This window comes from Cryptomeria japonica, chromosome 5 (assembly GCF_030272615.1).
Source record: "Cryptomeria japonica chromosome 5, Sugi_1.0, whole genome shotgun sequence".
Taxonomy (NCBI): domain Eukaryota; kingdom Viridiplantae; phylum Streptophyta; class Pinopsida; order Cupressales; family Cupressaceae; genus Cryptomeria; species Cryptomeria japonica.
In genome coordinates, this window is record NC_081409.1 from 65,550,614 (window position 1) to 65,577,580 (window position 26,967).

Sequence of the window (26,967 nt, forward strand, 5' to 3'; positions counted from 1 at the left end):
ATTGAACATAAAAATTGCCATGGAGAAACCTTGTAGGGTAAAAATTCCAACAATATTGAGCATCATGCCTCCTAATCCAACTATCTCATTCAAAACATAGTTTGTTGCATCAACATTATGGTTAACTTGTGGCAAACAACACATGGAATACTCTTTCACAACTACTGATAGGCCCTACAACTCAAAAACCATGTCTCACTTCACATAAAGCATGTCTTGCTTCACATGCAATCTCCATGACTCACTTAACATGTAATCTCACATAAAAAGATTATTGTATGAGCCAACACTTCAAACTTCATGTTTACATGGTATGTCTATCCCCCATAGTGCCCAAAGGGAAGGAGAAATATTAAGTGCCAAAACCATTTGCATTGCATTCCCCTCTTTACATGCACAATAAGTTCATTGGTGCAAACAAACCAATGATCATGCATACATTGCAATAGTTGTGCATTTGCATTTGCTGCAATATTTTGTGCAATGGCTTTGTTGTGGTCTTTTGTACATCCATTGTGATATTTGAGCATTAACCAATCATCTATGAGACTTTCATTGTTTGTACAAAGAGAAATTTGCCATTCTTGATTTTCTACTTAAAAGTTCCAAGTTTGATACTAGCTATGAGAATTCCTAATATGCTATGAATGTTCTTTAATACCCCTTACCTTAGCTTTTTTGCATCGTCTCCAAGTTGAGCGAAACCCACTTGTCTAGCTTCTTTTGACCCATTTTTTAATCACCAAAGAGGGCAGTTTGCTAACTACAATCATGCCTTTGCATCTCCCATTGTTCAATTGTTCACTTACTAAATTAAGCTAAAATAAATGGATAAATGATAACTTTTAAATTATTTGAAATGTACATAATCAAAATGTTAAAGTAAACAAATTCAGTTTTGAGGCACCAAGCGGTTACTACATATAACAGCACACACAGCTATTACCATATAACTTCTGCAAACGCCAAAATCCTCATACAGAGATTTATACGAGTTGAATTGTTTTCTTACAGCTTGCTACCATACTAGTAATGTCTACGCTAAGCGCGTAGAATGGCCCTACTATATACATAACAAGAATAGTTAAGTTCTTGGAAAAGTAATGTCTAAGCCAAGTGCGGAGAATGGCCCTACTATCAAGCATCTGACATTCTAGTAAAGGACTAATTGTAGTTTCAACTATAGCTGTCATAAAAGAATAGTTGGATATTGATAATGACGGTGGTTCTTATAAGCACGACAAGAGTTGAGGTGTAAAATAAACATGATGTTTATATAAATCTTCCAGGAACACAAATACGTAGTAATCTCAAAATTGTAATATTCGTTAGAAGAGAGTAACTAATCAAATATGCAGTTAAAAGCCACAAACTTGTGCATTAACAATAACATAGTTAAGATTCCCATTTGGCATTAGCAAGCAAAGTTGCAAATTTTTTTTACAATATACTACTGAAATTGCTTATCCATGGAGTTTGGCTGTGATAATATACACACATACTAAGATAATGTAAACTATTTGATCTCACACAACACAAGACATTCGTAGGCCTACCATCCAATATATGCAAAAATAGAATAAACCCTTGAAGTACGATATCATTGCACAGTACTCCTTATTGAAGATGCCACTCCACACTATATCCCCTCAAGATCCCAAGCCTAATATCATTCTCATCACATATCCTTAAAATGATATTCACAACCTTTATGTGGACTTCCTTCTATAACATAATATTACAAGGTAAATCACTGAACCCAAATAGGCCTCCGCATTACCTAATATAATAAATTACTTAATATAACTAACCTAGGAGATGTGTATCACATGTCAACATCTCTACTCATTTAAATGTGTTAATATCATTTCCCTAGGGTGTACATAAATGTCAATCATTTAAGACTCAAGTAGACTAATGATTTACTCAACAAGTCACGACATTAAATACATCCTTGCAGGGTAAGTTGTGAGGATGATCATGTTAAGTTCTAAAATCAAAAACGACTGTCCTTTTGTTTGATTACAAAGATAGTAGTTTCTGTTCCCAAATAATTTACTCCATGGTTTGAAATAATCTTATAATTGCGCCCTTAAAATATTAATAAGCGTACTAATCAGAAGATCAAATGATTTAGATCATGATATGCAATAGTTATTTCACTATTTTTTGTTATCATATTGTATTTCAGACAGTAAATTCAAGTTTGAAGTTAAGCATCGTTCGTTAACTCTCCAAGTAATTTATATTGTATTTCAAAGAGGAAGTTGTAAAATGCATTTTGTTACGGAAAGAAAGAGACTCAAGTGAGCCTTCAAATAACAAGACCGTATAGAGGCAAATTCCTGAGCAACAAATTGTTCTTTGGTGTACTTAATTCTGAACAAATCAGAAGGCCGCCTTACTGCAAAATAAAATGTTATTGGATAGTTGCTGCTTTCAGAGGCCACTGGTATAAAGAGAATAAAACAGCAAAAATTTGGGGTTCAAATTCCAAAACTAGCGTATAATGAATCTGGGAGCCTAAAAATTAGGATTGAAAGTAGACTCCTCAATCAAATTCAATAAATTGAAGATAATGTCACATTTTGATCAATCATTCAGCAATAAATTGCTAGAAAAAGTAAACTAGAGCTAGCAAGACTGCTCTGTGAGAAGATTTAAAATAATAAAGAAAAGACACTGGTGTCAAATACCAGTGCATAGAGATGTCTTGTTTCTGCAAGAAGAGAGCAAATCAAAACTTCAAAATATGACCTTAACCTTAAAATTCAGGCAAGACTTGATGCAACTGTGGTGGCATACGCCTGTAATAGAGACATCGTTTGTTCAGTCACGACCCTGTTACGAACCTGTCTTGCCCATTCTGCAGCAAGACTTTCTGCTTTGCTTCCCTGTGTACCCTTCTCTAAAGCATTGGCTGCTTCAATAAGCCTTCCTTCTACCAGGCAACGCTCAACATGAGAAATTAAAGATTCAATGCCTTCGGAATGGAATCCATCTTCTTTAACCTGCTTAAAAGTGGAAATTATATATATCCAGTCAATCCAGTACTAAATAGAAGTGTTACATAGCTGTTCTTAAAATACCTAAAGTGCTCACCTTGACAGCAGAGGCAAACCGAGCTAGGGCATAAGTCAATATACCACCTCCACTGGATGGAATAAGTGCAAGTTCCCGCAATGCACCTTTCAGGGAATCCAACTGCATAGATTGCTAATTATCACTGACAACGAAGGAATACTCAAAAAATACCTATATTATTTTGATAATTAAATTAATGCTCTCGTTTACTAAAAAATAGAAAATAATAAAATTGCACAAGTAAAAGACTCAAAAACCTTAAGAAATATTCTGCATAGATTTTCAAACTAATAAAATTACAATGATGTGCTTCCTTGGATACATAAACAATGAATTGTAATCAATTTTGTTAATTCAAAGAATGTCTCACCGACATATATGACATTTTCTAACATATTCTTCAATGCTCTATATTACACAGTTAAAAACAACAATCTAAGGATGCAAATTAAGTTGCTACAGCTCTATGACTGTCATCTACATCATATATACAATAACCTATGTTACCGGGTTCTTCAAACACTGGTCCCGTGCCTGCTCTGAAATACTCCGCGAGCGGGAGTGGCAATGGGAGTACAGTAGGAGCACCTTGGGAGCGTCCCAGCCACTTTGGGTTCTCTACATGTATACAGTACAAGAACCTAGGGTGGCTAAGATGCTCCCAAAAGATCCCAAGTGCTCACTTGATCCTATTTATTGGTATTTTGAGCAAGGACTGTTGCTTGACAAAAAAATATGCTTTGTTGACAATATTCGTGACTGCAATCTTGTGTTGACTGGAATTCCTGCTGACTTGACTTGCCAGTGCTGTTTTCAACAGAAGTTTAAGGTAAGTTGACTAATTTGACTTGCCATTAGCCATCGCATTTGTCCTTTGATATTCTTTAACAATCCAAAGTAACAAATGAGACACATATAACTGGGTTTCAATAGGAAATGTCTCTGAAACAGAGCTTGTGGATGGGAAATGCCCCTCAATTGCCCCAAGAACAGCTAGACAACCCCCTTATTTGCTTTTAAAAAAGAAACAAAAAAAAAGAGACAAAAAACAGAAAAAATAAATCCTGTTTGAACTTTGGACAGATTGGATAATATTACAAGGGAAAGCTACAATCCATGAACAATCATTTTAGTTATGATCATGTAAAATGATCTCACAATGAAATGGACTTATATTGCTTGGACATCTAAGACATTATTTAGGACATAGTTCACAGACTCGGACTCGGAGAGTACTTAGCAAGCCCAAAATTTTCAACTCGGCAAATACTCAACAAAAGCTTGGCAACTTTGAAAGTACTGAAGTCTAAAAATTAAAATCTCTTAAAGAAACATACTTTTTTTGGTAAAATTCAATTACAAAATCTATTCAATTAAAAATTGACATCTCAAAAGAGAAAATGCATGGTTTTATAGAAAAAACGTGTGAAAAATGTGTGTTTTACCTGCATCGACATTTTTACCCATATTTATTTGCGTACTCACCCAACAAAATAAAAATAGAGTGCTCAGCAACTCAGAGAGTACTCACAGAGTTTGCAAACTATGATTTAGAAAACCATCCAGTCTTAGGTCCTTGTCAACTTGCACTGAGAAAAGAGGTATCTCTGTTTTGGCTTGTGTGATGGGATTAGGAAAACCCAATTCTATATTATTTGATAATTCGAAGAGCTCATAGAGAAGCTAATTCCTTTATCTAGATATATCAAAAAGCAATTTTGTTGGATTAGTATTGTTTTGATAGATGTTTCAATATGTAGGATTGAAGTGGCCTCTATCATAAATCCCCTCCCTCCCTCTAGTATAACGTTATGGTTTGTTTTAAAAGTTATAACAATTTCTTATATAATGATTTTTTCTATTTCCCTACTTATATATTGAATGCTCACAATTGCATAGAATGATCACAAGCTTTATCCAGAATCTTATATGAATCCTATTTGTATGGGCCCAATCATAGGATCACCATGGTTCAAGTACACAATTGCAACAAATCTATTGTATACACACACTGTACCCAAGAGAAAAAAAAATATCTGTACCAGCATACCAGAATTGGCAACTTAAACAATAACCATTATGCTATCGTATATGGTCACATACATGGCAATGATGCTCATATATCAGATTCCACGATCCTATTCTAGCTTGGTATATAAATATTTCTGGATTTGACTCTCTAGATTTTTTATCATCAATGCTTTGGATCATACTCCATAATCCATCATGTGATTCTTCTATATTCCACAAGATCAATAGTGAAAAAAATGAGTATGCTGATTCTTTAACTCGTGAGATTGAATTCAACTTCATTTTGCTATTATCAATAAGCACTATGCTTTTAAAAAGACAAATATATCAATTAAATGCATTCATAAGTGATTGAGTTAGTGGTAGTTGCGTGGAATGAAAATATGTGAGCAAATGACTCAAAAGGCAAATAAAAGAGAGAGATGGACACAAGAATTTTCCCTGGAGAAACCCGATGTGGGAAAACACTACAAAATATGTGGACCTATACTTCCTCTGCTCCACTAGCATCTCACAAGATTTTTACACACCAATAACTTAACTTGAACCTTCAAGTGCTTTGTAGCCTTTGCTACCACCTCTGTAATGCTCTGCCCTAGCATGCTTTGCTACGGACAACTTGCTTATTGAACATGCTTGATGCTGCTCTCTGATTTTACTTCAAGAACTCCCTTTGATTGATTCCTAGAAATGCTTGAATATCTTTATTTGACTCCTAGAGGGGTAAGCATATGCTTAGGGATGGGCAAAAGGATTTGAAAAAAAACTCTAGGATTCTAGATGACTCCCACATGAAGAAACAGATTAGTAGATTCCCTTTGGATGCTGAGCTCTGCTATTTTATCTTCTATGGTACGGTTATGTATCAAGTCAAACATGTATTACTGGTGCATGATCAGGACTCCAATTCAGTAACTCAGGGCATGTATCTGGCCTATGCATTCGGCCAAGTGCCTCTCAGGTATACCCAGGGCAAATGCTCAAGCCCAAATACAAACCCAAGACAAATCAAAGCACCATTTCTCTAAAATTACACATTTTTAATATTTAAATCTAAAAAGAGAAAAGACACATTAACCTAGCTAAACCTAAAAAGTGACTCTTATGTCCCTAACAAAATACAAAACACAAACATAATAAATGTTCCTACCTCTCATTCTGAAAAATTAATTGGATAATTTTATTCAACCAGAGAACCGTATAAATAGGCGATTACAAACGGTGATTTTTTTTAAAAAGAAACCACCACTTGAAAAAATAGAAGCCAAAAATAGAAAACTAAATAAAACAAAAATTACAATAATGACCATTAAAATAATAATTAAATATTCTAATACCCTCCCTTAATGGTCATTCTATCAACTACACCTAGTTGTTCCCTAAATTTGACAAACTTTTCGAAACTGAGAGACTTGGTGAGAATATCTGTAGTTTGGTCCTCTGTTGCAATGTACTGCAAGATCATTGATCCATCTTCGACATGCTTGCGGATGAAATGACAGTGAAGCTCCACATGCTTGGTACACTCATGGAAGACTAGATTTTTGGCTAATTTCAAAACCCCTTGATTATCACAAAACAAGGGAGTAGGTTCTGCTTGAGACAATTGCATGTCAACAAGCATCCTTTGAAGCCAAACTGTCTCACAAGCTGCCTTAACAGTTCCCTGATACTCTTCTTTGATTGAGGAAAGAGCTGCTGCTTGCTGCCTCTTGCTTGTCCATGTGACTACACCTGTGCCCAAACTGAAAACATACCCAAAAGTAGACTTTATGTCATCAACACAACCTGCCCAATCTGAGTCTGTAAAACCAACAAGCCTAGGATCTTTGCAACTGTTGTACAGAATGCCAAAGTCAAGAGTGCTCTTCACATATCTCAGCACACGCTTCACTGCAACCCAATGTTCACTTTTGGGGCTGACATGAAGCGAGAAATGTAGCTCACAGCATAACCGATGTCAAGTCTAGTGGCGGATAGATAGATGAGACTGCCCACTAGTTGCTTGAATGAAGTTTCATCAACCATAGGTGAATCCGATTTTGCTATTAGTTTCAGCCCTTTCTCCATAGGTGTAGATGCAAGTTTGCAATTGTGCATCAGAAATTTACCCCGCAGACTCTTTGCATACTTTGACTAAGAAATGAATATGTGCCTATCTATTTGCCAAACCTCTACATCGAGACAATAAAGTCCTAAATCTGTCATATCAAAAGTCTGACACAAATTCTATTTGACCTAGTCGGTCAAATGAGTTGCACTACCAGTAATGATTAGATCATCAACATGGATGATAAGAAGAAGAATATCACCACCAATATGCTTGACATAAAAATTGGGATCGAAAGGACTCCTCTGAAAGCCTTGATTAATCAAGTACTTATCAATTTTTATGTACCATGCACAAGGAGACTGTTTGAGGCCATAGAGTGCTTTCACCAATCTACATACCTGGTGTTCCTTACCAACAACCTTGAAACCTAGAGGTTGTCATATAGACTTCTTCCTGCAAATCACCATTGAGGAATGCACTCTTAACATCATGAACTCTCCATCCAAATTAGGCTGAAATCACGAGGACAAGCCGAATAGTGCTCATCTTGGCTATAGGAGCAAATGTCTCCTAATAGTCAATGCCCTCCTTCTGTGAAAACCCTTTTGCTACTAACCAAACCTTGTACTTATCAAGGGTTCCATCAGCGTGTTGTGACCATTTCACACATCGCCCCATTGCAAATGGGGACCCCTGCTTTTTGCTTTCTAGGGTTTGTTTTCTAGGTCTTTTAGGGTTTTGTCTGTTAGCCTCTAACTTTCGAGTGCCGCCAAGGGGATCACCTGGATAGTAGGTTTTGCTTGAGTTAGGTCAAGTTGGTGAGTGATGAAGTCTGGAATGTCCTGATCCTGAAATTTGGCTAAGTCTAGAATGCCCTGATCCTGAAATTTGACTAAGTTTGGAAAACTGAAGAATCCTCCAAAAACTAGATTTTGCAATATAACTCCTAGAGGTCTGAAACCACTCTCAAACATCCTGAAAGTATATATGGAATATAACTTAAAGTATAAGAAAGGAAATGTTTCTTATACTTAAATGTTATATTCCATAAAATGATCTTGACGGAGAGTTCAAAAAGTCAAATTTCGCTCCTAACCCTTCCAGAGGGTCCAAAGCGAATTTCGCTCCTGACCCTTCCAGAGGGTCCAAAGCGAAAATCAACCTAGGACTCATTTCTTGCCTTATTTGACCAAATTTTGATTTGCAAGGCATTTTGAAGGGAAAATTGGAAATGATTGAAAACCTTGAAGAAAATGATGGATTCTAGCTTGGAAGAGGAATTTCGCTCCTGACCCTTCCAAAGGGTCCAAAGCAAAATTCATCATAAACTTCATTTGCCACCTTGTTTGAGCTTGCAATCCGGTTCCTGGCCTTGAAAATGATCTAACCTTGTCTTGTGGAATGGTTTGAAACTTAAAGACTGAGCAATTTGGCTAAGAATGAAGATTTCGCTCCTGACCCTTCCAGAGGGTCCAGAGCAAAAATCTTATTTGATGCTCATTTTTCACTAATTTTGGCTAAATTGTGATATGCAGGGTCTCTTGGAGTGAAGATTGGACATCATTTAAAGATTTGGAAGCATGCAAAATGATGAATTTTGGACAAGGAAGGCAATTTCGCTCCTGACCCTTCCAGAGGGTCCAGAGCGAAATTCCTCATAACCACATTTTTGGCCTTCCTTGGACATGAGACTCTATTCCTAGCATGATGAAAGATGAAAACCTACCTTGCAAAGAAGTTTCAAGTTGGAAAAATGATGATTTTTGGTCAAGAATGAAAATTTCGCTCCTGACCCTTCCAAAGGGTCCAGAGCGAATTTTCTCAAAATCACTCTTTGCTATCAAGTTTTGCTAAGGCAAGTATGGGACAAGGTGAAAATAGAAGGAATTGAGCCCAAATGAGAAAATTTGCTCCTGACCCTTCCAGAGGGTCCAGGGCGAAAATTCTTCAAACACCTATTTTCCCTGGCGAAATCAAGAGAAACTTGGGTTGAACATGCAAGGAGAAGTGTTTTTTTAGCCTTGAAGGTGAAATGAAGTTGGAAGGATAGAGGAACATGCTCAAAACTTGAAAATCGCTCCTGACCCTTCCGGAGGGTCCAGGGCGAAAATCCTAAAACCTATCTTTTCCTCCAAAGTTTGAGCAAGGCCAAGCTTAGACATGGGTGTAAAATGACATTTGAATTGCCTTGAAGTTGGTTGGATTGCTAAAGATGCAAATTTTGATGCCCAAAGGGAAATTCGCTCCTGACCCTTCCAAAGGGTCCAGGGCGAAATTTCCAAATCCTCCTATTTTCCTTGCATTTCAAGATGAGATTTTAGTTTTTATGACTTGAAGGGGAGTAAGGCAAGATGTTTTATGCCATGGAGGTGATTTGAAGATAAAAGGATTGGAAAATAGGCCTAAAACCTAAAAATCGCTCTTGACCCTTCCAAAGGGTCTAGGGCGAAAATCTCAAAATCCCCTATTTTGCCTTGCAGGAACAAACCAAGCTTGGATGGAGTGAAAGAGGAAGACCTTTGCCTAGCCTTGAGGGGTGGATTCAAGAAAAGTTGATGAAGGAGTAAGCCCAACCAAGGAAAATCACTCCTGACCCTTCCAAAGGGTCCACGACGAAAAATCCTAAATCCACCTTTTTTCTCAAAGTTTTGAATGAGACTAAGCCTGGACTACAGTGAAAATGCTATTTGGAATGCCTTGAAGGGGTTGTGAACTTTAGAAAATGAAAATTTTGAGCCCAATTATGAATTTCGCTCCTAACCCTTCCAGAGGGTCGAGAGTGAAATCCCCCTAAAAGCACTATTTCCTTCAAAATTTTGATGAGCCAGCTCAGTAATGGAGGTAAATGAACCCTAGACATCACCTTGAAGGAGTTCAATGATCAAACTAAGGTGAAATTTTGGCATAAAAATGAAAAATCACTCCTAACCCTTCCAGAGGGTCCAAGGCGAAATCTTGAAGAAGCTTCACTAAGCCTCAGTCAAACCTTGATATTCCCAAATTTCGCCAAATTTGTCAAATTTAAAACATTTGGAAAGACTGAATTAAATGCGCATTAATTAAGGCATTTTTTATTTAATAAATTAATTTTTTCGGCCTTGAAATAAATGAAAAATCCACCTTTGGGCCTTGTAATTAATTTTGAAATTTAAAAAAATAAAAGGTGAGCACTCGAGCATTTATTTGCTTTTACAAGCAAGTCGGCCTCCTTTTAGGTGGGATTTTATCATATTTTATTATTTAAAAAACTAGGTCGGCCTCATGGTTGAGTAGGGTGAGCGCTCTATATAATGGGGGAGTATTGCTTCAAGTTTCAAATCATTCGTTCATCCTTCTAAGTGTGAAATTGAGGAGCAATTTGAGGAGCGAAATCCAGCAGAGTGGAGGCAAAATTTTGCTAAGTGTTGGAGGCGAAATTTTGCTAAGTGTTGGAGGCTAAAGAAGGAGAAGCTCTTTTGGAGGCTAATGGAGGCATAATTCATCCAAAGGAAGACCACAATTCAACCCTTGTCCAGCAAAATCCAGTCTTCTTTCATCATTTTCCAAGGTTGTATAGTTAGGCTTTCAAAGGAGAAGGTATGAAGAATTTTTTGAAATTCTTATTCAAGACTTATTGTGATTTCATATCAATTTTGTAAAGTCTAAGTGTTGAAAATCCAATTTCATTCATAATTAATCTGAAAATGTATAATTCTTGATTTATCATGTCTTTTTCAAATATCTATCTTAAGTTATACCCTTGAAAGGTCTTAAATTTCGTGCTTTAAGGTTTGATGCTCAAAGACTAACTTTAATCTTTTTGTGTAGGCATCGAATGGCAACCCCGGAGTCGGAAGATCAACTAGTTGGCGGACCCTCATCAAAGAAGATCAAGTCAGGACAAGGACGACCTCCTCCAATCCAGTTTCATGAAGGACGACCTTCTCCATCTATCTTCCAATCCAACATTTGAAGGAAAGCATCACCAAATTGAGAATCAACCAAATGTTAGACAAGGTGGCATCCTAGTCATCACTCCTCCAGTCGAGTTGGTCCACCTCAGCATGTCCAGATTCAATGTACCTGACTCATTAAAGGTGGCACAAACTTCGATGTACCTACCTGTTGTGACCATTTCACACATCGCCCCATTGAAAATGGGGACCCCCTCTTTTTTTGCTTGTTTTTCGTTCGTTTTTCGCCTTCGTTTTTAGGATTTTGTTAGTCAGTTAGTTGTCTGGATTTAGGGTCAACCCCTAGGGTTTTTATTTTTGTCTTTTCAGGCCAAAATCCAGTCGTTTTTGAGAGCTTTCGAGCTTCCTTTTCTAGGATGCTAATTTTGAATGCAATAAATTCGCCAGAATGGTCTAATTTTCAATTGGAATGTTGATGCAAAGCTTAAATTTGTTTAAGTGTTGGAGATGAAATGTGAATTTTTGTCCGATTGAATATTTTTGACTAAATTTTGACTTTTTTGATTCTTGATCCTAGGCAATTGAAATGATTTGTTTTCGCCTTGTGAAGTGTTTAAATGTGAAAAATCATGTTATTTTGGCCTGTAGGAGCAAATTCGCTCTTGTCCCTCAGTGAAGGACGGGAGCTCGTTTTCAAATATCTCACTATTCCTGCAGAGTTCAGATGAATTACGAATTGTAAGTGATGGAGAAAGGCGAGATCTTTCCATTGAATATAAATTGAAGATTTTCATGAACACAGAAATGCCTCCAGGAGGAAAATCGCTCCTGTCCCTCAGTGAAGGACCGGAGCTACAAATCAAATTTTGCCTTGTCCTTGCGGGATTTCGACGACTTGACGATTTGAAGAGGTCCAAAGGGAGATGCTTTACCAGATGAATATAATTTGAGATGCAAACACGAAGGAGAATGGTCCAGAATGCAAAGTTCGCTCCTGTCCCTCTCCAAGGGACCAGAGCGAAGTACCTTATAGCTCCCGTCCCTCTCCCTGGGACCAGAGCGATATTCTTCATTGGGCAAAATCCAGGCCAAGATCAAGTCAAGTTCATGTTTGGTGGCAAGGAAGACGGTGAAATGAACCCAGTGAATATAAATTGAATATTTTAAAATATCAACAAGGGTCCCAAAATGCCTAGTTCGCTCCTGTCCCTCAGGAAGGGACCAGAGCGATTTTTGTTATAAATGATTTTCTTGCTAAGTTTCAATCGATCCCAAGGCATGAATGAATGAAAGGACGCGTTACGAACCCGTTGAATATAAATTTGGAAGCTAGCAAAGTGAAATGAAGACCACAAGAGCAAGTTCGCTCCTGTCCCTCTCCAAGGGACCAGGGCGATACAGTGAGTATGTTGCCTTTCCCTCAAGTTTAAGACCGATCCAAGACAAGGAGCAAGGTGGCAGGAACGTCTTAAGACATTTTTAATCAAAACACAAGCATCAAGGTCGTCACGTTGGAAGGATTTGCGCTCTAAGACCCCAGATCGCTCCTATCCCATGGGAAGGGACCAGAGCGATATTTCCATTAAGGCATAGATTTCAAGAGATAAGCGAATATCAAGCTACCCCAAGGATCGAAAGGACGTCATTACACACGTTGAAGATGATTGCAAGTTGGTAAAAACAAGAACAAGCACATAATGATGAACTTCGCTCCTGTCCCTCAGGAAGGGACCAGAGCGTATTGGATATATTGGCCACTTCATGCAAGATTTACGTAAGGTCAAAGTTTTGCGAGATTGTAGAAGGTCCATGGCATGATTAGAGGGTGATACAAAAGGATTTTGAACGTAAAATGATCATCAAATAAAACATAGAGACCATATCGCTCCTGTCCCTCTCCAAGGGACCAGGGCGATTTGCCTTGGACTCTTCGTTTTGTTTCGAGTTCATGCCAAGTCAAATACTCCACAAGATCATACAAGGTTCGAGACATCGTTTGAAGATCACATGCAAGAGTCTTGAACGTCCAAACATCGTCAAACATGCTAAAAAGCTCACATCGCTCCTGTCCTTTGGACAAGGACCAGGGCGATCCCATCAAAAGCACTCATAATCCTTCACAGTCAAGGCAAGGCGAGGATGAACAAGGTAAAGGACGGCGTTTGGAAGACATCACAACAAAGATTGAAGTTTAAAGTTGCTAAGATTATGGAGAAAGACATGGATCGCTCCTGTCCCTCTCCAAGGGACAAGGGCGATGATCCCTCTAAATGTCCAAACACCACATGCAAACAAATGGAACGAGCATAGAAGGAACGAACAAAGATGTTATTCGCTCTATAATGAAAGTTCGAGGATCAAAGATGCATATTGAACGTGAAAACATGGAGATCGCTCCTGTCCTTTGGACAAGGACCAGGGCGATGAACATCCAAAGGCACTTAAGCACACATGCAAGACGATCTAACTCAAAGGACCCATCAAAATGATCGATATTGAACATGGAAAGGAAGGAGATGAACGCTGAAGTTGCAAGAATCAAGACAAAAATCATGAATCGCTCCTGTCCCTCTCCAAGGGACCAGGGCGATGAGGTACGTCCCTTTCGTTTTCATAATTTTGGCGCCAAATAAACATTTCAAATTTTCCTTAAATGCTTCGATAAAATTGAAAATCCTATTTAAATTAGCATTTAATATGGCGTTGATCATTTATTAATTATTTTGCCTTTATTAAAAAATCGAAATTTATAAATTAAAAACGAAAGGCATTTAATTAATTATTAATTAATCTATAAAAAATCGAATTGGAGCGCTTTGGCATGTAGGTCGGCCTTGTTATTTAATTAAAAATCATTTAAAAATCATTTTAAAAAATTGTTTTATCTCCAAGTCGGCCTTAATAAATGGAGAGGTGCAAGCGCTTATATATGGAGGGTGAAAACTATTGTTTTCACATCATTATTTTTATCCCTCTACATGCGAATTAAGGAGAAGGAAGGAAGTGCGAAGTGTGGGGTGCGAATTCCATTCAAATCCAAGGTGGCGCTATTACATCAAAGGTGGTGCGATACTTCATTTGAGCGAATTTGAAGACCACACCAGAGGCGATATTTGAAGATCACGTTCAATCCAAAGGTGGCGAAGTTGATCTTTTGAGGAGATAACTTTGAAGATCATTTATACATCAATTTTGCCTAGGCGATCTTTTGTCTTTTTGCATTCTAGAGCTAGCTCTCTATTGAGGTATGGCGATTTGATTTTATTGCTTTATTTGTTGATCGTCATATTTTAAATTTTGAAGTTTTGAATTTTGAATCTCTTAGCTCAATCATCGTCGTTTTTTTAGGAAATGATAACTCTAGAGACTTATCATGACGTTTCCTAAAAAATTCTCTCTCTAATCAACGTTATTCATTGCAAAATATAGTTCTCATAATGAAATGTTGTGTAAGTATGGCGACCCCGAAGGCGGGAGCATCCACCAGCCGCTCAGCTCTCATGAAAGAAGATCAGAAGACCGAAGAAGTGGAGACCAAGATCGTGTCGAAGTGGAGCAACATTGGAGATACAAACTTGGGGAACTTTAGCACGAAGAAGTTTCGAGAGGTCCCCTACATTGGCAAGCCATCACCTGTCGCCCGGAGAATAATAGAGAGTGGCATCATTAAGGCGGCCGGTTTTCCTCCAGCTATTCAGTGCCACGAGTTGATGATCGAATGTGCCCGACACTATAATCCACAGTCCAGGACGATCGTGTCCAATGAGGGAAACACTTTGGCGTACCTTTCAGAGGAAGCTATAAGTGAAGCTTTCCATCTTCCAGAGCACAGGGACATGATATATAAGAGCATAGAAGGAGCCAGATCAATGTACGATGATGATCCAGATGCTTGCCTAAGCATAATTAACAAGAACTGGCTACTCAAGAGTCGTCCCCGTCTATGGAGCCAGTGTGAGTGAAGGCAATCCTAATCCTAGGAATTCAGGTGAAGGTAACCTTCGATGTGTCAGTGAGGGCAATCTCCATCCAAGAGGTTCGAAGAGAAAAGAAAGGTCAGAAAAGAAAGAGTCTTCCAAGAGAAAGCAAGGGGCCAACAAAGATCAAGCACCAGGTACTTCTTCTAGATCAGAGAATAGAACAACTCAAGTGGAAGAATCCATGGAGTCTATAGTACAGAATGACAGGCAGGAGGAAGGATAGGCACAACATGTTTCGTCAGATGGATCTCTCCAAGACTATGAGTTAGAAGAAGATAATGAAATGACATCTCCTCCCAGACAAGAAGAAATGGTGCATAAAGAGATTCAAGTTCAAGAGACAAGATCGAATATCCCAGATTGGTTGAAGGAAAGATTGACTAAGGTGATCGTAGTAGAGGACGAGGATAATGCAATCGATTTAGAGAGCCTTGTTGGACGTTCACATGAAGTAACAGAGAAGAGGAAGGCTACCAAGATGTCCAAGATGATTCGAGATGAGACTGGATCCAGAAAACTGCAGATAGCTACACCGGCAGCAGACAAATATGAGGGTGAGATCCTAGCAGAGGATTATGATATACAGACTATTGAGTTAGGACCATCCACAGCAGAGCAGACAATGGATGATGCTACCGACACATTTGAGGCATTGAAGGACAAGCTTAGAGAAGAAGTGGAAAAGAATAGGAAGCTTGAGAGAGAGGTCGGTGCATGGAGGACATATTTCAGTCACATCAATGAACCTTTGGGACGTCAGGATCCAGTTAGATCACCAGTGCAGGCATTGCCACTTCAATCAATCAATGAGGCAGAAAGATTCAGGAACCTGGTTCAACGTACATGTAGTTGGATGGATAGATCTAATACAGTGGCCATAGAGTTTGTTACAAGGATGATGAAGATCATTCATCAGGCTATCCAAGTTCTTGAGATGATCCACAAATTGATGACAACAGTAGCTGCATTTGCCCATACCAAGGACGTTGTCATTCCTGTCTTGAGAGTTATAAGACACACATCAAGAAGAATTTTAGCGCAGGAAAGGATCTTGGAGGGTGATTCTCACAGTTTGTTCCAGTGGTCAACCTTACTCCATATGAAGAATGTTTTCTTCGAAGACATCAGTGTTAGATGTGGCCAACTTGAGGAAGTGATCAATCCGATCCAGGACAGAGTATTTGAGGTACTTCGTACCATTCTTGGCAGAGGGATCGAGGTCGAGACAGATGTGGATATGCAAGAATTTGAGGATAGAATCAAGATCATCTTTCGCAAGGACGCAGATGTTACAAATGAGCAGTATGATCAGAGGTTTGCCACCATGCTCCTGATTGAGAGGACGAAGGAACTTGAATCTACTTGGGAAGCAGCTCTTCTAGATGCATTCGATCAGGTCATCCACTTAGAGGAGAGTATGAAGAATCTTCCCGAGATTCCAATCACAGAAATCGAAGGAATCGTGACAAAATTCATTGCATATGCTAAGAAAGAGAATTGGAAAGGGAATAAGATTCTAGATGAAAGGTTGTTACAGATGACATGACATCTTATTTCTCATTGGTTGATACCTCCTAGGTTTTTGTGCCAAATTTAATATTTGGCTATGTATTTAATATTGTTCAGTAAAAAGGAGGTCATTTGTAACAAACCCTAATTAGGGTTTAGGTGTCATGATCTTGTCCGTTGATTTACTTTCAATCTGGACCTTTCATTGTAACTGGGGATGCTATTTATACCCCCATTTTTCATTTCATTGAGTAATAGTTAATAGTGTAATAGAGGAATAGAGTAATAGTCAATAGTTGATGTAAGAGAGATTAGAGTTAGAAGCAATTTTATTTTGTAGCAAGATTGAGTTTTGAAGAGAGAAATTCAAGCAATTGTTGTACATGATGACTTGGAAATCAATAAAATATTGAAGTTATGGTGTTTTGTTGCAAATTTCTTGAGTTATCTTCATGGTTGTTTGATCTACTTGAATCGTGCTCAATCAAAGTAGTTTGTTAAAATTGAAGGACAAAGTGTGAGATTTGATATTTGGTAGGATTCGTAATCCAAACCACTAGCTTCTTGCTGATTGTAGGAACGCCTTGCGTGGTCGACTGGAGAATACTTTGAGTCCCTTAATCTTCAATCATTATTGTATCTTGGATATGTACCTTCGTAGTAGTGTCCTTGATCTTTGATGTATTGAGTATCATTTTATTACCTTAGAAGATCGCACTAACTTCAATTGAGTTGTTATCTTATGGCAAAATTGAAGTTGGTTGAGTCTTGCCAAATCTCGTCCATACTAAGTCATTCATAGGGTTAGGCTAGATTAGACCTCTTTAAACCCTATCTTTTTGCTATTTTTTAAAGTTCCTTTTAGTTTAGTAAAATCTTCGAGCTTTAGAATGCGTAAGACCCCTTGGAGGAAACAGCAAATCACATCATACCACTAAAAAAGCTTGTCCACACGTAGAGACCCTACTAAAAGAACCTTGGAGTCTACCTAACTGATCCTTTACGCGAATCTTCAGCAGTTAGACTATTTTCTCAAGAGAGGATAAGATGCCTATTGGTATTTTATTCTGTGTATGATGGTGTATAAAATACACGTCAACACTACCCCAGCTATCCATTGGTCGAATATTCCAGAGAAGACATGTGTCCAATTAATACAATTATTTCATTGGTCAGAATTGAGTTTGTTGTAACAAACCCTAATTAGGGTTTTCATTGTATAATCTTGGCCATTGATCTCAAATTGATCTTAGCCATTGAATTGTATTAAGGGCACTATATAAGCCCCAGCTCTTCATTTTGTAAAGGCTAATAGAAAGTAGTTAGTGAATAGTGGGAAAATAGTGGGTAAATAGTTAGTGAATAGTCAGTTAATAGTATAGCAATTAGAGTAGAGTAGAGAGAGAAGGCAAAGATTGTTGCCAAGATGTTGTAAAAGACTTGTAAAACTTCATTGAAGAAATGGTGAAATCTATGGGTCGATTCAACAATTTGCATGATCTCTATACTTCTCAGTTTTGATTTCATGTTATTAGATGAGTGGAAGAAATGTGTTTGATTGATGGTGAAATTCGTATATCCATACTACTAGCAGTTTGTTGATTGCAGACTTGCCTTGTGTAGTCAACTGGAATCATTCAGCTTAAGCTTAACTTCAATTGTCACTTCTTCATTGATATGCATCAGCCTAATGGTGTCTATGCCTGTAGTGATGATCTGAACATCATAAAGCTTTCCTCCGAAGATCGCACTAACCTTGTGGAGATGGTCCTGGGATGTCAAAACAAGACTTAGTTAGAATTTCATCAAAGATCATTCATTGCTCCTACATTCTTAGTGTCAGAATTAGATCCTTTCCTCGACCTCATCCTTTTTCCTTTTTTTCAAATCTAGGCCAGTAAAATCTTGTGATTCCTGCAAATCAGACGTTTAGGTCATCAAGTGTAAGTCCCCTTGTGATTCCAGCAAAAATCACATCATACCACAGAGAGCTTATCCACACGTAGAGATCCTACATACAAAGAACCTTGAAGTCATCCCGATTGATCCTTTTCGCGACATCTTCAATATTCGGAGACTTTATTCAAGAGAGGATAAGGTACCTTTAGGTATTTTATTCTGTGTTCGCATGTGCATAAAAAACACATCAACACAGCCTTATACTTGACTTTATACACCCATTTGCAGCCAATGGGCTGCTTCCTTGGTGGAAGATCATCACCACCAATATGCTTGACATAAAAATTGGGATCAAAAGGACTCCTCTGAAAGCCTTGATTAATCAAGTACTTATCAATTTTTATGTACCATGCACAAGGAGCATGTTTGAGGCCATAGAGTGTTTTCACCAATCTGCATACCTGGTGTTCCTGACCAACAACCTTGAAACCTGGAGATTGTGTCATATAGACTTCTTCCTACAAATCACCATTGAGGAATGCACTCTTGACATCATGAACTCTCCATCCAAATTAGGCTGAAATCACGAGGACAAGTCGAATGGTGCTCATCTTGGCTATAGAAGCAAATGTCTCCTCATAGTCAATGCCCTCCTTCTGTGAAAACCTTTTTGCTACTAACCAAACCTTGTACTTATCAAGGGTTCCATCAGCCTTATACTTGACTTTATACACCCATTTGCAGCCAATGGGCTGCTTCCTTGGTGGAAGATCAGACAAGACCCAAGTGTTGTTCTTCAGAAGACTATTATATTCAACTGCCATAGCTTGTTCCCACTCAGGGACACCTTTAGCCTCTAAATATGTCTGAGTCTCATAAATACAATGAATGTTGGCCATAAGAGCAAAATTAACTGTGTTCTACTTGCTCTTGTCTCTAACTGATCTACCCTCAATCAATTCATCATCATGAAGATCTCCAACGGTCTTGGCCTACCACTTAGGCCAGAGAGTAGAAGTACTAACATTAGCTGCAGGAGGAAGAACATCATCTGGGCTATCTAGAGCAAACTCATCTGGATGCGGATCTTGATTCTCCTGAGGAAAGTCGAGTGGTGCAATGTAATGTCTAGGAGATCCCACAACCACAAAGTCATTTGAATCCCTCCCATCAGGTGGAGCAAATGGAAGACGAACACCCATATCTATAGCATTATAAGGCTGATCCTCAAGGTTCAAAACAAGAGAAGGTTGAAAAGGCTCTCGTTCTTCATCAAATAACACATCTCAACTGAATATGAGACGATCAGTGTCAACATCAATCAGTCAATAAGCCTTATGTTTATCACTATAGCCTGTGAACATCAAATTCTGACTCTTGGAATTCAATTTGGTGCACTTAGCATCAAGTCCCCAAACATAAGCAATAGAGCCAAAAACCTTCAGATGACTAATTTTGGGCTTTCTTCCAGACCAAACTTCCTCTAGGGTCATCTTCTTAATGGCCTATGTGTGAGACCAATTCAAAAGATAAACTACAATGTAGACTGCTTCAGCCCAAAATTTCTTTGGAACATTTTTATGCTGCAACATAGATTGGGCCATCTCAGTGACTATATGTTTGTTGTACTCAACAACATCGTCCTGCTAAGGAGTGTAAGGTGTGGTAAGTTGATGCTTAATGCCATGTGATGCACAAAACTTGGAGAAATTAGTAGAACAAAATTCATCGCCTTTGTTGAACCAAAGAGTGACTATTTGACAACCTGACTCATTTTCCACTAAGGCCTTAAACTTCTAAAACATGTTGAACACCTATGATTTGTGCTTAAGAAAATACACCCACATTTTTTTTGCTGAAATCATCAACAAACAGCAGAAAATACCTGAATCCAGTGACTAATGGAGTGTTCATCGAGCCACATATATCTACATGAACCAACTACAAGACCTTGGATGCTCTCAGGGCGTCCCCATCTGAAAACGGAGTCCAATGCTACTTTCCAGCTTGAGAAGCTCCACAAACTCCATGATTTTGAGTCTGAATCTCAAATAACCCAACAACTATACCCTCCCAAACTAACTGAGAGAGATAGTGAATATTCAGGTGCCCATACCACTAATGCCAGAGATTGCTTATGGAAGTACTCTTGGCTGCCATGGCATGCTCTTGAGAATCACCAGAATCAACAAGTCTATAACGACCATGATCCTCAAGGCCAATAGCAACTAAAGTGTGAGTCTCTCTATCAACAATTTTGCACTTGTGCGAACTAAAGATGACATCCAATTGTGGAGAATGATGCATAATCTGACTGACTAACAACAGATTGAGCTCCATACTTGGGACAAAGTATAAATTGAGAAATATCAAATCTCTCCCTCAAGATGAAATCTGAACGTTGCCCTTGCCGAAAACAGTATACTCTTCATCTCCTGCAAAGACCACTAAATCTTTGAAAGGCATGAATTCTATGAGCCAATCTCGGTGATGTATTAAATGCCAAGAGGCGCCAACATCAATGTACCAAGCAAATGATTTCTCTTGATTAGATGGGTGTGTGGCCAAGAACGCATAGAAGGCAGACTCCTCTTGATCAAAATGCATTGCAACTTGGGCCTTTTGTTGAGACCCTCCTTGTCAAGATTGCTAGGACGCCAACCGTTTCTTGCAATCTTTCTTCATGTGGCCAAACATGTGACAGTAGTTGCACTAGACACTTTTCTTCTTGGAAGACCCCTGATTACCTTGTGGTTTCTGCTAGGACTGGGGTTTACTTTTACTTTTATATGAGGCTTTGGCCGCGAAGGCTTGTTCAGTAGAGGACGAACTAGCACCACATCCAAACTATATCTTCCATCTATCTTGTTTTAGAATATTGTTGCAGAGATTAGGAAACTTTAGATCAACACTAGTAGAAGTGATATTGAGTGTCTCAATGAAGTGATAGTGGTAGAATAGTACCCTGCCACAGAATTCAAGGCATGGATCCGATTTGCTGAAAACCTAGAAATTTTTCTGCAAACCCTAGGTTACAAGAAAATTATCATGGGTGTAAACACAGTACCCACAGCCACAAAAAAAACTCGCAAACCCTAGCTGCTGCTAAACAAGCCCCCGATTTTTTTAAGAAATCATTGAAAAATAACTGCCAAAAAAATCGTGAAAAAATCCATAGTTAATCTGCACATGCGGAACTCAGATTAGCAAGGAAAAATACGCATGAAAAACGCAAAAGAACCCTCGAATCACAAGGAAAAACAAACCGCGTGGAAGAAAACAGGCATGATAGGCAGAGAGATGCAGACAAAATCCGCTCAACAACAGGAAAAAAACACGGCCAAAAAACCTACATGATAAAAAACAAGCGGCTTAGAAGAAACAACCCAGAAGAAATCGTGATTCCTGTAGAAAACGTTAGGAAAAAATAGTCGCACTGCCGGAGTTGAAGAAAACACAACCAGCAGCAGTTCGCGTAGCTTGTAGGAGCCACGCCACAACAATGACGCCTAAAGACCCTTGACCAAAAAAATTCGACCTCAAAAAAACTGCTCTGATATCATGAAAAATTAATTCGATAACTTTATTCAACCAAATATCTGTAAATAGGCGATTACAAAGGGTGATGTTTCTAAAAAAGAAATAACCACTTCTAAAAATAGAAAACTAAATAAAGCAAAAAATTACAATAATGTCCATTAAAATAATAATTAAATATTTTAATACATTCTCATTTTTCCCTTTGCTTAAGGTTGCTATTTTTTCTTGTGTTCAAGAATTGCAAAGATGTTCTTCCTATGCCTCAAAGAGTGTTAGTTGCTACAGAGATCTCGATGCTATATTAAGGAGAATCATCATTCAAGGTTTAAAAAAAAAATTGTTAGCTTTTTTTAAATTTATTTCTGAGATCTCTTTAATTTAAAAAATTTCTTATCATTATTCATTTTTTTTAATAGTCTAGGGTTACATTATTGTTTTTTCAAACTTATTTTGTAAATTTTACAAATAATAACCTACTTGCATTATTGTATTATTGGTTTTTTTGGATTTTCCTCATATTTGTTTTATATTTAAACATGTAGGTACAAGTATAGTTTATAATGGTTGATGGCTCTAGCTCAATGGGCAAAGGGTCAGCTAGGCTTTTAAATTTGACCCACTATCACCTCTTTGGTTACATGTCGCAATGATTGAAAAACTCAGCATAGGTGTGAGTTATCTTTTGGTGTTCTAACAAGTGCCAAAATGAGTATGGGAGCTTGTATGGTCAAGTGAAGCTCACTTGTTGGCAAATTCATGTTTATGCCAAGGAGCAATAGGAAGCATATAGTGCTGCCACGAGGAAAAGATCAAAATCTCATCATTTGGCCAAGAAATGATCCTACAAGCCACCCCTAGGAACCTATCAAGGGAAAAAACCTAGCAACTTAACCTTCTTCAAACAATTACAATACAATATTAGAGTTTTAGTGTTTCTATAGAGATCAACACTCTAAATCCTCAAGTAATTCAATCAACATACCCTACATAAAACTGACCATCCCATCTAGGCCAAGCAAGCACAAAAAACTAACAATGGATTTCAACCTTAGTCCAACTAGTCCAAGTTGGACGCATGTATCCTTCCCCAAGAGTAACTCCTTCCAACTTAGAATGTAACTTCTGATTTGATTGCTTAACCCTTATGAACAAGAGGGCCAAGTGTAACCAAGTACTCATTGTGGGTGTCATTATTCCTTTTACCTCTTTAAAAAAAATAGCTAAAAATGGTCGATCAAACATGCTCATCATAGTCCAACTGTTAGTTTTACTTTCAGATTAACAGTAAACTCAGAAAATAGATCTGGTAACTAGAATTAGATTATTTTCTGTTAGAGTTTTCAACTTAGTGAATGACAGAAAGCAAACAAAAATAAGACAAGACAGCATTACCCTGGGAAAACCTCCTAGGAGGAAAAACCCAGCAAGAAGAGATCCTCAGATCTGATTATGAATTATACACAATATTCTGATTACAACACTTATCTCTTTAGGAGGTCTGATATGACCACACTTAGGGCTGATGTAGAAGGCTAATCAGTATGAGGTCTGCACCTCAGATCTGCACTTTTGTCTTCATCAACCAGCAACCTAGTCTGCACTTTTGACACCTTATTCTTGACAGCAGTTCGCCCCTTTCAATGGAGATATCCACACCTAATGTTTACACCTTGGCAGCAGATGTAGTTCGCATTCATGCACAGCAGATAACTGACTAAATTCGCTTCAACTTTAGAGCTAATTCACATTTGTGAGGGAAGATTTGATGTGATTAATGAGGTCAAGTTGTTCTTCATTTATATGTGGCAAGGGACCTATTTGAGGTCGGCTTGGCGCCAATTCTTTTATTTATTTTATCCCTTTTTTGTGCGATATGTCTTTTGGGTTATAGGGTCGGCCCTATTAGAGGGAACACGTTTCCCTTAGAGTGGCGTGTGAGAGGGGAGAGAAGGGCCCAGCCCTTGGCAGATTCCAATATTGCCTTAAGGCAATTGGAATCCACATCCTACCTAGTTACAATCAACACTCCCTCTTAACTAGGGAGGGAATAATTACATAATCAGAATATCATAATCTTCCATCTTGCACACAAGCAAAGAATGGATTACATAATCAGAATGTTGTAGTCTTCCATCTTCCACACAAGCATAGATTGGAATTACATAACATAATCTTCAATCTTGCACACAAGCATAGAATGGATCCACCTTACATTGCCCGTAGAGGGTGGAGAGGATCTTTTCTACCATCTTACATTACTTGCAGAGGATGGTCACATTTGCTCTTCTTCCTAAGAAGAATACCACCTTGCATTGCCCGTAGAGGGTGGTTGATACAACACAATGTATCACTGAGGTTGAGACTCCTTCTCAACCAATGTTTCATTTTCCACAACACCAAGTCTGTCTCTGAAGTACACAAACTTCACTCTCGAGAAGGGCTTGGTAAGAATATCTGCAATCTGATCATCAGTACTAACATACTTCAAATGAATGGCGCCTTTTTGCACCATATCTCGAATGAAGTGAAAATGAGTCTCCAAATGTTTTGACCTGTCATGAAACACCAGATTGACAGACATCTTTATACAACTCTGATTATCACAATGAATAACTGTAGATTCTCAAGGTTGTCCAAGCAACCCAACAAGGAGCTTACGAAGCCACACCGCTTCTCTAAAAGCAACACTTGCTGCAATGTACTCAGCTTCAGTTGTACTTAGTGCTACTGAGGACTGTTTTCTGCAAGCCCAAGAGATCACTGCGGATCCTAAGCTGAAACAAATGCCATAAGTGTTTTTCCTGTCTGTTGTGACCATTTCACACATCGCCCCATTAGAATGGGGACCCCCTCTTTTTTGCTTTTGTTTTGCTTGTTTTTCTCTCTGCTTTTAGGGTTTTGAGTGAGTGAGTGGTCTGTTTGGGCTAGGGCTAAACCTTAGGGGTTTCTTTTGATGTTATTCAAGTTGAGTCCAGTCAAATTTTGAGAATTGTTAAGTATCCTCCCGAAGAGTTGAGATGATTGAAATAAAGTAAGCCTTTCAGGGAAGTCAAATAGGTCTTAGGTTAGGTCTAATCAGGGTTTTTAGGGTGAAATCCAATTTTGACTAAGTGTTAGCATTTTGAAGGAGAAATTGTGTGTTCTTGCCTGGGTAAGTTTTGATCAATTTTTTGAAGCAAGATGATGCCTGAAACAGACAAATCGCTCTTGACCCTCAGAGAGGGCCCAGGGCAAATTTTGCCCTAAGTGCAATTTCTTGTTTTTTGATGGACCTGCTAACTGGTTCCTGACCTTGAAAATGACCTGACTTTGCCTTGTGAAGCAGTTTGAGACTTAAATTTGAAGCAGTTTGGCCAAAACGGGTAAAATCGCTCCTGACCCTCAGTGAAGGCCCAAGACGAAAATGTTGTTTAAGTCATATTTGTCACTGACTTTTCTAAATTGCTTTGTGCAGGGTCTCCTAGAAGGATGAATGGACGTGACTTGATGCTTTGGATGGTTTGGAGACATGAAAGATGGTGAATTTTGGAAACTAAGAGAAAAATCGCTCCTGACCCTCAGAGAGGGCCCACAGTGAGAAATCTTATAAGGGTCATTGCTAGCCTTATTTGGTCGACTTAAGATGTCAAAGGCATGGGGATGGATGAAATGAGCATAATGAAGTATCCAGACTTGATCAAAGATGATAAATTGAAGGAGTTTTGCCCAGGAAAGGTAAAATCGCTCCTGACCCTCAGAGAGGGCCCACAGCGATTTTCTTCATGTGCACATTTTTGGACCTTTCTTGGACATGAATTTTTATTCATAGCAAAGAACAAGATGATATCTTCCGTGGCAAAGTGATTTCGAGACGAAAAGTGAAGCATTTTGGTCCAGGTAGCAAAAATCGCTCCTGACCCTCAGAGAGGGTCCATGGCGAGATTTTCAAAAATGCACTGTTCTTACAAGATCAAAGTATGTTTCATGATTGGAAGGGATGAAGGAAGGCATGTTCTATCCATTGAATATAATTTGGAGGATCAACACAAGATGAAATCAACCCAAAATCAAAAAATCGCTCCTGACCCTCAGAGAGGGCCCACAACAAGAAACTTCAAAATCACACCTTTTCTCCAAAATTGGATTGAGCTAAGTTTGCAATTCAGTGAAAGGACCTAGTTGAAATGTCTTGAAGAAATTTTGGAGGTGGAAAAGTGCTAAATTTGAGCAAAAAATGAAAAATCGCTCTTGACCCTCACTGAAGGTCCAGGGCGAAATTGACAATTCCACCTATTTTCCTCATGAAAAATGTCAAATTTGAAGTGCAACGCATCAACTGGATATCGATTTACCCTCCAGGAGATTTTCACGTCAAAATGTGAAATATTCAAGGCTAAAATTCAAAAATCGCTCCTGACCCTCAGAGAGGGTCCAGGGCGAAATCCTCAGGAAGTTTCATTAAGCCTTGTTTTAAAAATTAATATTCTCCAAATTGCATTTGATCGCCAGAATTGCTAATTTTGAGGCATTTGAAAAAATTAAAATTAAATTAGCATTAAATTTAAAACATTTTGACATTTAATAAATTGATTTTAGGCCTTAGAAAATTGAGCTTTTAATTTTGGGAGGCATTTAAAATTAATTTTTATTAAATTAAAATTAAATATAAAGCGCACAAGGCCTTATTTTGATTTATTTTGCCAAGTCGGCCCCTTTTGTAGAATTTTATTTATTTATTTCTTTAACCTCTTTTTGCCAAGTCGGCCTAGAGGGAGCAAAGGGGTGAGCGCTCTATATATTGGAGGTGTTTTTTTTCACAATTCAAATCATTCAATTATTGCTTCAAGTGCGAATTTGGAAAGCTAATTGAAGGTGCGAAATCTGGTTTGCTTGGAGCGATTTTCTTTCAAGTGTTGGAGGCTAGAAGGAAGTGGAGTTGATTCTTTTGAAGGCTAAAGCAGGCGCATTTTATCCAAGGGAGAACTTTGATCTACATTTT

At 38.3% G+C, this 26,967-nt stretch overlaps 1 protein-coding gene across 2 annotated transcripts in view; it reads right to left on the minus strand.

Moving 5' to 3' along the window:
- Positions 1 to 2,464: 2,464 nt before the first annotated feature.
- LOC131032721 (MICOS complex subunit MIC60, mitochondrial) overlaps positions 2,465 to 26,967 on the minus strand; it is a 106,014-nt gene continuing 81,511 nt past the window's right edge. For both annotated transcript variants that reach the window (XM_057963754.2, XM_057963753.2), the window contains 2 exons: positions 3,103 to 3,204; positions 2,465 to 3,011 (listed from right to left, as the gene is read on the minus strand). In XM_057963754.2, coding sequence (XP_057819737.2) covers positions 2,772 to 3,011; positions 3,103 to 3,204 — 342 coding nt within the window. In that variant the 3' untranslated portion in view covers positions 2,465 to 2,771. The remainder of the gene's footprint in view (positions 3,012 to 3,102; positions 3,205 to 26,967) is intronic.